The sequence below is a fragment of the Chiloscyllium plagiosum genome, unplaced genomic scaffold, assembly GCF_037043375.1.
Source record: "Chiloscyllium plagiosum isolate Xiang-an unplaced genomic scaffold, Cpla_swu_hap1 HiC_scaffold_36, whole genome shotgun sequence".
Classification (NCBI taxonomy): Eukaryota; Metazoa; Chordata; class Chondrichthyes; order Orectolobiformes; family Hemiscylliidae; genus Chiloscyllium; species Chiloscyllium plagiosum.
In genome coordinates this window covers 9263633-9276906 of record NW_028270174.1, presented here as the reverse complement: position 1 = coordinate 9276906, position 13274 = coordinate 9263633, and the positions used below count along the sequence as shown (strand labels likewise).

Here is a 13274-nt window from a genome sequence, read left to right as displayed (position 1 = left end):
AGAGTGAATAAGAAAACTTAGAAGAACATCAGTGAAAAGGTTGCAGAGGTGGAGGATGCGTGAAAGACTGTATCAAAGGCTACAGACATGTCAAGAAGGGGAATGAGATTAAGTTTACCTCAGTCAAGGTCATGTCAGAAGACTTGTACAATATTCAAGTGATTTTCTAACACTGTGTCTTTCCATCATCCATTTTGGTGCTACTCTCAGTTACAACCCCTAGGGGCCAGCATCACAGGAGTTAGTCAGAATCACATGCTTTGCAACAGGGTCATTGGACTGAGGTGGATAGTTCCTTGGCACATTGGGTTTCCATTCCATGTTACACTGTCACAGTCCAGCAAGGGGGAAGGCAGGTGTGATACTGTCTAAAAAGGCAACAGGATGAGGACAGTTAATTCCAGCCTTCAGCACCACCACCACCCCCCCCAAACTCACCCAAGGGTTTATGTGCACACTGCGCCAGTCAGTAGATTGGCAACTATCAGATCTGACCAGTTTTGTTACAGGGCACCAGAAATTGGGCCATACTGAACTCTGAGGTCGTTGCCTTACGTGACCTTCCAAGCAGATTATTTGCCTTTAACAGGAGTTAAAGTCAGGCATTTTATTAGAGGTGGGATCATATCACCATCAATAATCTCAACAGTTCAGAAGATGTAATGACAAAAACGTGTGTGTTTTCCCCTGCCTCTCTTCACAGCTCTTTGACAATTCCACTATGATATTACAGAGTTTAGTTTCTTCTGAAATAGAGGCATGAACGGCAACGATTGCTTTGAGGTAGTTTGAGCCCACTATCAACCTGAACTGATAAAACAGACACCACACACAAGATTCGAAAAGACTGACTCACTCTGCAGCCCTTCATCACAAGACTCACATGTGGAAAAGTACCAGGCATAATGGAAACCAAAGTGTGCTTCTAATCACCAAACATCACAAAGGGTTACAAAATCCTCTCAGGATAGAGTTCTTTTGCTGCATACATATAGAAATCTCTATAGAGTAGGATTGTAACTTTTAGAGCATTAGATTGAGAAGTATAGCTGCTGCTGGTGTTCTTTTAGACTTTTAACTCGGTCTCAATTAGGATATAATTTATTGCTTTAATAACAGAGAACCCAACTCATAACCAAGGATAATGGTAATCTTACAGACACGTCAATTTAGTTTTGCACAGGTCATTTTAAAGGCTGCTTTAGTGTCACCTTAATTCCTGGCCAGAATAGAAATGATTGCTCAAGTCTCTTAGGTAAAAACAATGACTGCAGATGCTGGAAACCAGATTCTGGATCAGTGGTGCTGGAAGAGCACAGCAATTCAGACAGCATCCGAGGAGCTTCGAAATCAACGTTTCGGGCAAAAGCCCTTCGATTTCGAAGCTCCTCGGATGCTGTCTGAATTGCTGTGCTCTTCCAGCTCCACTGCTCAAGTCTCTTGTCAGTTTTAAGTTGAGGTTGCACTCGTGGAAGTGACTAAGATTGATTTAATGCGCCCCATCCTATCCTGTAACAACCTTAACTTGCTGCATTTTGCATGAGGAATAATGTTACATTTACCGGAAGTCTCCCTCTCCTGTTTGTTGAGTGAATAGATTCTGTTTGCTGTGAGCAGTGTCTATGGACTGCTTGTTGAAAGTTCTGCCCGAAGTCCAAATCATGAGCTGACACATTGGTGTCGAAACTCACTGTATTTTTTTGTTCAGCTGCTTTCTGGAAAAATCCGTTAAAATGTGACAAATGAAAAGTATAGTGCAAGGTTTGTGAAGGTTTGTAGCTCAGGTTGAGATTTAAGGTGTAGGTTTGCTCGCTGAGCTGTAGGTTTGATATCCAGACGTTTCGTTACCTGGCTCGGTAACATCATCAGTGGCGACCTCCAAGTCTTCAACTACAAACCTTCACAAACCTTGCAAAAGCCTACGGGCGCAACACGCTACAACTTGCCCGAAGATGGGAAGGGAATGCCATCCGAGAGAGTTCCACCCGCGAACAACTGTACTTCCTACATGAATGTTTAAGAAAACAGGTGATGAAAGATATAAATAGAAAGCAGGAGACAACAGCTTCGCTTCACTTGGAGGTCGCCACTGATGATGTTACCTAGCCAAGTAACGAAACGTCTGGATATCAACCCTACAGCTCAGCGAGCAAACCTACACCCTGAAAAGTATAGTGTTAAGTACATTGCCACCTCCGCTCCCATCCTGTGCCCCAAGTTTTAATGGGAAGGTGAAACAGTAAATGGTTTCTGAGGCCATTTTGACAGGAAACAATTTAGACTTTCCCATTGCTGTTCTCATTTTGCACAACAATTTGGACTGGTCAGCTGACTGAACACTTTCTTCATCCTTTCCCAGTGTCATCTCCATCACTGGACACAGTGGGCACTAAATTGGAAAACTTTGAGGGTGTTGGGTGTTAGATAGTCCCAAACCTCGAGAGACAACTGTGACACCATGTTTTGAAGACCTTCTTGATCCTATCTTTCTCTTGTTCTAGGAGTGAGTAATAGGAAAGAATTGTATTTTTATTATGCCACTCACAAACTAAGACCAACCCTATGCATTGATACACATAATTAAATACTCCTATAGTCCCTTTTGTAATTTAGAAAGCTTGGTGCTATAGCAATAAAATAAATAACTAGATATTCTGTTTTGGGATGCCAGTTGAACAAAAAGTATTCCGGACAACACCAGGAAAATGGTCCAGTTCCTCAAATGGTAACTTTGAATGATTTCGTGCATCTCCCTGAGTGTCTATTAGGGCCTTGGTTGAACACCTCACCATCACATTTTGCCACTTGCAACAATACAGAACTCTCTTGTAGCTCAGGTTGAAATTCTGGATGTAAGTTTGCTCGCTGAGCTGGAAGATTCGTTTTCAGATGTTTCATCACCATACTGGGTAACATCATCAGTGAGCCTCCGATGAAGTGCTGGTGTTAGTGATCCGCTTTCTATTTATGTGTTAAGGTTTCCTTGAGTTATCTCCTGTGGTAATGTCATTCACTGTGGTGATGTCATTTCCTGTTCTTTTTCTCAGAGGATGGTAAATGGGGTCCAAGTTGATGTGTTTCTTATAGAGTTCTGGTTGGAATGCCATGCTTCTAGGAATTCTCTCAATTGAAGCTGCATTAGAACATTATTTCAACGCGTCACCCATACTGCAGCACAGAGGAACTATGAAAAGCAGAGGAAAATCATCTGTCCAGTGTTTTCAAAAAAGAACAGGTTCTCAATGAACACAGTCTGCAGATTTCTCAGCAACAAACCCAAACAATCAGGCAAAATGCATCCAGAAAACTTAGCCACTCCTCCCTACATCAAAGACGTCTCAGAAATGACTGCCAGACTGCTCAGACCCCTTGGCATCATGGTAGCCCACAAACGCAACAACACACTAAAACAGCAGCTAAAGACCTTATATAGACAACAAGCAAAACTAATGTCATTTACAAAATACTTTGCAAGAACTGTAACAAACACTACATTGGACAAACAGGCAAAAAACTAGCCACCAGGATACATGAACATCAAACTAGCCACAAAAAGACATGCCCCATTCTGACTAGTATCCTTACATACAGGGGAGGAAGTACACCACTTCAACTGGAACAACACACCCCTCCTAAGACAGGCCAAATACAGACATTCCTAGAAACATGGCATTCCAACCGGAAGTTTATCAACAAACACATCGACTTGGACCCCATTTGCCACCCTTGGAGAAAAAGAACAGGAAATGACATCACTGCAGGAACTGACATCATCAACCCAAGGAAACCTAAACACATAAATAGAAACTGGTCACTAACACCAGTGCTACACCAGAGGCTCACTGATGATGTTATCTAATATGGTGACAAAACATCTGAAAACAAACCTTCCAGCTCAGTGAGCAAACTCACATCCACAGAACTCCCTCACTACTACACATAAGTTCCATCACAGAGATTATGTAGTCAAGTCTCTGGTGTGGGATTTGAATCTGATAAGAAAGCTACCAACTGATATATTCCATTTTACTTCTTTCCATTCGAATGAATAATAGGTTTTGCTGTCCTTTTTGCTTCTCTTCCAGACTCAGCTATAATCAAATCTGTCATGATATAGTTCGACTCTGTGTTTCTGTTAATCACCTCGACCCCATGCATGACCTTGTGCTCCGCAATCTCATTTACTGAAACCTTATGCTGTAGAGTTAGACTGCAATTGATTCATACTTGCCGCGTCAGGAATTGGATTTGCACACAGCCACTAACTCTGAACTGGATCTGCACACAGCCAATAATTCTGAACTTGATCTGTACATAGCCACTAATTCTGAACAGTCACAGCACTAGCAGGAACTCATTTGCAGCCCAAGATGTGGTATCTGCATATTAAACCTATGCAATTATTTTCTTTGGTTCTCAGTACACTGGTCAGGAGCTCAGTTTGTGGTGGGGATAAGTTCACTCATTTGGCATGACGGATGGTTGGTATAATGCAGAGTGACACCAATAGTAAGGGTTCACCCCCATACCAGCTGAGTTACTGTAAAGGATTCTCTCTCTCTCTTTATCTCTCTCTCTCTCTTGCTCTCTCCCTCTTCTCCTCTCCCATCTCCCACCAATTTGAGATGTAGTGACCCTCCAGTTAACCAACCAGCAGTCTTGAAAAAGAGAGCAGCCTTATGATCTGGTGACTTTATTGGATGGGAGCTGGGATGAATAACTTCCCATTCATATCACTACCAGTGCTCAGGTAGAACTTGCTGCATGATGCTGCTATTTTCCCAGTCTAGTTTTACAGTGCAAAGACCAGCTTGAATGATACCTGGACTCCCAAATGGGAGTTTCAAGCAGCGACTAATTTAGATTAAACTGAAGTTAAAGGACAATTGCACCAGTTTTCAAGATATAAAGGGGAACTTAAAGGGTTTAATTCACAGGATGGCCAGTTCAGCATTTATTGCCCATCTCTAATTGTCTGGAAGACAGTTAAGAATCAACCACATTGATCTGGGTCTGAAGTCACATGTAGGCCCGACTGGGGAAGGACAGCAGTTTTCTTCCCGAAAGGACATTAGTAAACCAGATACTTTCTTTTCCCCCAACAATTGACAATGGTTTCATGGTGATCATTCGACTCCAGATTTTTATTAAATTCAAATTCCATCATCTGCTGCGAACCCAGATTCCCCGAATATTAACCAGATCCCTGGATTAATAGTCTAATGATAATACCCACTGGGCAATTTACACCCCTTTAACACACAGGGAAAATCTATTTCTGCTCCCTAAGAAATCTAGGAATGGGATTAATAACCTGAATTGTAAGGTTGTATTTTTCATTCCATGCCCATGAGTGAGAGTGGAGGCGGAATGCTAGGAACAGAGGAAGGAACTTTGGGAAAGTGCCTTCCCAACACCAATCTGTTGGTGGTGAGATTTGTCAGAGGGGCCTGAGTAAAGGATTAATGCCTGTTCCTTAAAGGCAGGCAGTCAGTCAGTTGTAAGTAATTCTGATCCCAATTGGTGATGATGTTGCAGCACGATCTGTAGTGCACAATGGTTTTATTGTTCCATGTTTGACTACATGAGTCTAGTTAATGCTGTCTGCACAGTGTGCTTGATTGGGTAAGCCTGGGTGTTGACTCAAAGAGAGAAATAAACAAGCTGCAGGAGTTACCTGGAAGAGCAGGCAGCTAAAACAGCAGACACATGGAGTATTCATTTTGCAACACTATAAATAAAGTTTGAGCACATTTAAAAGGTAATGTTACCTCCGTAGAGCTCTGAACCCAGTCAAACATATAAAATACACAACCGCAGTGTGGGGCGACAAGCAACTCCAAGAAGAACTGAAAGCTCCAATCCTTGAGAGGGGACATCTAGCATCAAAAGCTGGTTCAATGATGCAAACCTTCCAACAAGCAGCATGAGCTTCTGCTACAAGGAGCTGTCTGCCTTCCCCTCTCTAAACTGTTTAATTAGTTTCACACTTCCGATGGCACCTCGTGCTCATTCACTTGTCTCACTAGCACCCACCTCCTCCAATGGGGCTGCTAACCTTCTGACTGTTACTGCCAGCAGCATCAGGAACACACCCACTGTCCTGAGCCAGATGGTGAGCCGAGAGGTAGATAGTTGCCAATCTGATTCGAGAGTGTGGTGCTGGAAATGCACAGCAGGTCAGGCAGCATCCAGGGAGCAGGAGAATTGATGTTTCAGGCATAAGTCCTTCATCAGGAATGAGGCTTGTGAGCAAAGGGGCTGAGAGATAAATAGGAGGGGGGGCCATTGGGCTTGGGGGGATTGTGGCTGAGAGTGCGACAGGTAAATGGGGGTAAAGGTGATAGGTCAGAGGGGAGGGTGTCATGGATAGGTGGGAAGAAAGTTGGACAGGTAGGACAGGGCATGAGAGCGGTGCTGAGTTGGAGGGTTGGATCTGGGATAAGGTGGGGGGAGGGGAAATGAGGAGACAGGTAAAATCCATATTAACCCTGTGTGGTTGGAGGGTCCCAAGGCGTAAGATGAGGCGTTCTTCCTCCAGGCGTCAGGTGCTTAGGGTTTGTTGATGGAAGAGGTCCAGCACCTGCATGTTTTTGGTGGTGTGGGAGGGAGAGTTAGTGTTTGGCCATGGGGTGGTCCTTCCCCCAACCCCACTCCTCTCCCATTTATCTCTCCACCCCTTCAGCTCACAAGCCTCATTCCTGATGAAGGGCTTATGCTCAAAACGTTGATTCTCCTGCTCCTCATATGCTGCCTGACCTACTGTGCTTTACCAGCACCACACTCTCGACTCTGATAGCCAGTATCTGCAAACCTCACTTTCTGCTAGTTGCCAATCCGACATCCGTTCTCCAGACTGAGACTGTGCCACATTTTAAACCATTCCAGATTGTGGGTTATCCATTGGTACCACAATCAAGGATCAGTTCAAGAATGGCTTGCTTATTCCTCACATGTGCTCTGATATCCCTGAAGGGGGCACCCATATCTCCCGAGAGAACAGTGCTTGGTGTTTCGACAGCTGGGATTTTAGAATGGGCCATATGCATGAGCCTGTTGCCTTTGGGAAGATAGCTTCAGTTGTCTGGTGTTCACAAGTTTGTTTCCATTGTCAGGGTCTTGAACCTCAAGGGAAAAGAATGTCCTCAGAATCAATTCTTTCAGAAATACTTCAACATGCAAGGGGTGGTTTAAAATTGGCACTGACATTTGCAAATGTGAATTGACACTAGATCAATAATTAATTCTAAATCTGAGACTGCCCATTTTTGTTGATGCAAAGTATTAAATGATAAGTGGAAAAGCATATTAGCCATGACCTCATTGACTGGTAACACAGACTTTGAGGGGCTGAATGGCCTCCTCCTTTAACTACAGTTCCATAAATGTTTGATTTTTTTTCTAACAGCAGCCTGGGAGATTGACTGAAAGATTGATAAGAGGAATATAAATCGAATTTGGGAGTACAGATAATTGATAAACAAAATTACTGCAACAGTCACAGTTGATTCAACGGATAACCCATGAATTGTCTTTCCTCAACTGAACATTATTACTGAACTGTTTCATTTTCTCAATATGAAAATGATTATGTTTTGAAGAGAAAGGACAGGGAAGCCAATTCTTTATGCATTTAATCAAATATTTCCCTGCTCTCTTTTTATTCTGGTCTCTTACTCATCCGTGACTTTTGTCTGTGTACCATTGACTGTTGTGCAACTCCCTCCCAAAAGCATTATGGGTATGCCTACACCAAATGGACTGCAGCGGTTCAAAAAGGCAGCTCATCACCACCTTCTCAAGGGCAACTGGGGATTGACAATACATGCTGGCCCAGTCAGGAATGTCCACATCCCATGGATGAATAAAGGAAACTGTACATGCCCAAGCTCTGTTCCCTCCTTAAACCCTTTGATGCTCCTTAGTATCTTATCTCTTTGGTCAACCTTTCAGTGATGTATCCCTGATGCAACTTAATGCCAATTTTGTTTGATACCTTTTCTGTGCAGAGATAAGCGCTGTTTCATTCTGAAATATGCAAGCTGTTTGTTCTTAGTTGAAGGAACGTCAGAAATGAGCTGCCTGGTTCACCACTTCTTTTCTCTGTGTTTTATTCCAGCGTGTGATCTGATGAACCAAGGCATTTTGGCCCTCGTCAGCTCCGTTGGCTGCATGTCAGCTGGATCCCTCCAATCGTTGTCAGACGCCATGCACATCCCACACCTCTATATACAACGAACAACGTCTGGATCGCCAAGGAGTGGCTGTGGCCTCAGTAGGACCAGCAGGAATGATAACTACACTCTCTATGTCCGGCCACCAGTGTATCTGAATGAAGTCATTCTCCAAGTCATCTCAGAATTTGCCTGGCAAAAGTTCATCATTTTCTATGACAGCGAATATGGTAAGTAGTAACATATACTGTAAAATAATGTGGCTTTCCTTCACTTTAGTTATTATGGAGAATTGGACCTTTGATTATTCCAATTTAACAGGTGAGGAGGAACAGGGGATGTAAGTTTGAACTGTCTAAGAGTAAGAATATTTGGAATGTTAAGCAGTTCTCATTTTTATCTGTTCATGGGATTTGAACATCACTGGCTACGCTCACTTTTAATTCCATTCCATCCATTATTTGAGCCTGTGCTTGAGGTAGAGGGAGACCACAACGCTGTTAGGGAAGGAGTTCCTTCATTTTCATCGAAGGATTAGTGATGTAGATTAGTGGCAATGCGTGACTGAGTGGAATTGAAGGTCACAGTTTTCCAATGCATCTGGATGATGCCTGCCAAAGGAAGTGGTGGAGGCTTGTACAATTGGCAGCCTTTAAATGGCATCTGAATGGGTATATGAATAGGATGGGCTTAGAAGGATATGGTCCAAGTGTTGGCAAATGGCACTAGATTAGGTTAGGATATTAGGTTAGGACAAGTTGGACCAAAGGGTCTGCTTCCATGCTGTACATCTATATGACTTTATGATTGAATGGCACCCTTGTTTTCTAAGTGCTAGAGCGGTCTTAGGTTTGGAGGATGCTGTCAAAGGATGCTCGGTGAGTTCCTGCAGTACATCGTGCAGATGGTACACACTGTCCTCCCTTGATGTGTGGGGTGAACCATTTAAGGTGGTAGATGGGATGTTGATCAAATGGACAAATCTGTCTTGGAATGTATCAAGTATCTTGAATATGGTTGGAACTGTAATCATAAAGGTAAATGGAGGGTATATTCCACGATACTCCTAACTTGTCCTTTGCAGATGGTGGCCAGGCATTAGGTAGAAGGAAATAAATTACTCAGTATAGAACTTCATGTCTCTAGGCCACAGTATTCAAATTGTCTCTCCAGTTAACTTCCTGGTCAATGGTAACCACAGGATGATTGCAATAGAAAGATTTAGTGATCTCAATGTCATTGAATGTCTTGGGGAGATGGTGAGACTTTGTCTTGTTGGTGATAGTTACTGGCCAACATTTGTGTGATGTGAATATTATTTGATACTTATTAGCCCAAGTCTCAATCTTTGTGGGATCTGACTGCACATGGTCATGGCCTGGGATGTTTTTTGAATGGTCTTGAACATTGTCAGAAGTCACACAACATGAGGTTATAGTCCACAGGGCTTCTTTGAACTCATTGGCTTTTGGAGTGCTGCTTCTTCGTCAAGTGAAGGTTTTGAACATGGTACACTCATCATTGACCATCCCAATTTCTAACCTTATGCTGGAGTGAAAGCGATTGATGAAGGAACTGAACACCTCACGGAGAAACCTCTGCTGTGATGTTCAGTGACTGAGATATCTGACATTCAAAACTTACAGTCATCATCCTCTGACACCACCCAGTAGAGAATTTATCCTTTATTCCATTGGCTGCCGCTTTACCAAGTCTGCTCGATAGTGTGGTGCTCGAAAAGCACAGCAGGTCAGGCAACATCAGAGGAGCAGCAGAAGCGACGTTTTAGGCATAAGCCCTTCATCAAGAGGACTCATGCCCGAAACATTGATTCTCCTGCTCTTCGGATGCTGCCTGACCTGCTGTGCTTTTCCAGCACCACACTTGCGACTCTGATCTCCAGCACCTGCAGTCCTCACTTTCTCCAAGTCTGCTTGATGTCATACTAAGTCAAATGCTGCAACAATATTAAGGGCAGCCCCTCTTCCCTCACGTCTGGAATTCAGCTAATTTTTCCACATTTGGTCAAAGCTAGTAATAAAATTTGAAGACCGGTAACATTGGTAGAATCTAAGCTGAATATCAGTAAGTAGGTTATTGTGTAAGAATTGTAACTGGAGAGCAATCTCAGTGATGCCGCTCCTCACTTCAATGATGATTGGAAACAGGATAATCAGGCAGAGAACAGTAAGATTGGATTTGTCCTGTTTGTTATGGATAGGCAATACCTTGGCCAATTTTCCAGCTTGTTAGGTAGATACCAGTGTTGAAAATGTGTTGCTGGAAAAGCGCAGCAGGTCAGGCAGCATCCAGGGAACAGGAGAATCGACGTTTCGGGCATAAGCCCTTCTTGATACCAGTGTTGTCATTGTTTGACACAACAAGTTAACTATGGGAGACCAGATCTTCATAATACTGCTGGATGTTGTCAAGGTATCCTGTACCGAATACCCACACACACTTCTTCACGTCACATGGAGAGCTGGGTTCCTTGAGATATTGCTAGCTGGAGTGGTGAGCACTGACCCTCTACTGTCATGAGCCAAATGGACCAGATCCTGATTTGGATATTAATCACATCTTTGTGGTTAATATTTGATCCACGTGATCTTCTGGACTGCTTTTGCTCGGTGGGGGGTGGGGGGGTGTTGTTGGGGGGGAAGCAGTTGGAGTGTAATTTTCCAAAGGATTGTTCACATTATGGGGTTCTAGGACTTCTCACTCTGAATGTTTTTGTCCCTCGCAAGAGATTACACAATGGAGAATTCAGTGTCCAATTCTGTTGTTCCAGCCATCCTAGTACAGGGTAGATGAATCAACTAGTCTTTTCCTCCCCATTAGTTTTGTATATGGCGATGTTATAAACCAAAATGCACTCTTCGTGACAACCATACTTTACATTCATGAGATGGTAGTTCATTGGATTTTAAGACACAACTACAAATGAAATATTATTAAGTATGAATGTTTATTGGACTGTGAGGGATATGGCAGTACGTTGGCTATAATTATGGATTAGTAATCCAGGTAGTTGTGATTTTAAATATCACTAGACAAGTTATGAAATTGAACCCAAAGCCTGAAAATAAAGCTCTTAAGTTAAAAATAAATGCTTTGACAACTCATTTCATAAACTCAGTGGACAACTGAGCCAAGAACAGTAGAAAAATCTAGAGTTTATTCCCACTTTGCGCTGATCTAAGTCAGGAAAGTCACTTTAAATTGTTGCAGTTTGCCAGAACAATACCAGGAATAACCACCCAGGATTCTAACGCCAGGTTTCAATACAATAACTCTGGATCAGTGGTGCTGGAAGAGCACAGCAATTCAGGCAGCATCCGACGAGCAGCAAAATCGACGTTTCAGGCAAAAGCCCTTCATCAGGAATAAAGGCAGAGAGCCTGAAGCATGGAGAGCTAATCCCAACCTCACCATTAAGCCAGCGGATAAAGGGTGCGCAGTAGTAGTCTGGCGCACTGACCTCTACACCGCTGAAGCCAAACGCCAACTCGAGGACACCTCTTCCTACTGCCAACTCGACCATGACCCCACCCCCCATCACCAAACCATCATCTCCCAGACCATACAGAACCTCATCACCTCAGGAGATCTCCCACCCACAGCTTCCAACCTCATAGTCCGGGAACCCCGCACTGCCCGGTTCTACCTCCTTCCCAAGATCCACAAGCCTGACCACCCTGGCCGACCCATTGTCTCAGCATGCTCCTGCCCCACTGAACTCATCTCTACCTACCTCAACACTGTCCTATCCCCCCTAGTCCAGGAGCTCCCCACATACGTTCGAGACACCACCCACGCCCTCCACCTCCTCCAAGACTTCCATTTCCCCGGTCCCCAATGCTTCATCTTCACCATGGATATCAATCCCTCTACACCTCCATCCGCCATGACCAGGGCCTCCAAGCCCTCCATTTTTTCCTCTCCAGACATCCCCAACAGTACCCTTCCACTGACACTCTCATTCATTTGGCCGAACTGGTCCTCACCCTTAACAATTTCTCCTTTGAATCCTCCCACTTCCTCCAGACCAAAGGGGTAGCCATGGGCACACGAATGGGCCCCAGCTATGCGTGTCTCTTTGTTGGCTACGTAGAACAGTTGATCTTCCGTGATTACACCGGCACCACTCCCCACCTCTTCCTCCGCTACATTGATGACTGCATTGGCGCCACCTCGTGCTCCCGCGAGGAGGTTGAGCAATTCATCAACTTCACCAACACATTCCACCCTGACCTTAAATTTACCTGGACCATCTCTGACACCTCCCTCCCCTTCCTGGGCCTCTCCATCTCCATTAGTGACGACCGACTTGACACTGACATTTTTTACAAACCCACTGACTCCCACAGCTACCTGGATTACACCTCTTCCCACCCTATCTCTTGCAAAAATGCCATCCCGTATTCCCAATTCCTCCGCCTCCACCGTATCTGCTCCCAGGAGGACCAGTTCCACCATAGAACACACCAGATGGCCTCCTTCTTTAGAGACCGCAATTTCCCTTCCCACGTGGTTAAAGATGCCCTCCAACGCATCTCGTCCACATCTCGCACCTCCGCCCTCAGACCCCACCCCTCCAACCATAACAAGCACAGAATGCCCCTGGTGCTCACCTTCCACCCTACCAACCTTCGCATAAACCAAATCTTTTCCGCTACCTCCAAAAAGACCCCACCACCAGGGATATATTTCCCTCCCCAGCCCTTTCCGCCTTCCGCAAAGACCGTTCCCTCCGTGGCTACCTGGTCAGGTCCACGCCCCCCTACGACCCACCCTCCCATCCTGGCACTTTCCCCTGCCACCGCAGGAACTGTAAAATCTGTGCCCACACCTCCTCCCTCACCTCTATCCAAGGCCCTAAAGGAGCCTTCCACATCCATCAAAGTTTTACCTGCACATCCACTAATATCATTTATTGTATCTGTTGCTCCCGATGTGGTCTCCTCTACATTGGGGAGACTGGGCGCCTCCTAGCAGAGCGCTTTAGGGAACATCTCCAAGACACCCGCACCAATCAACCAAACCGCCCCGTGGCCCAACATTTCAACTCCCCCTCCCACTCTGCCGAGGACATGGAGG

At 44.6% G+C, this 13274-nt stretch overlaps 1 protein-coding gene across 2 annotated transcripts in view; it reads left to right on the top strand.

The window, feature by feature from the left end:
* The window catches only part of grid2 (glutamate receptor, ionotropic, delta 2), a 994028-nt gene that overhangs the window by 649245 nt on the left and 331509 nt on the right, over window positions 1-13274 (top strand). For both annotated transcript variants that reach the window (XM_043674402.2, XM_043674401.2), the window contains exon 3: window positions 8120-8404. In XM_043674402.2, coding sequence (XP_043530337.1) covers window positions 8120-8404 — 285 coding nt within the window. The remainder of the gene's footprint in view (window positions 1-8119; window positions 8405-13274) is intronic.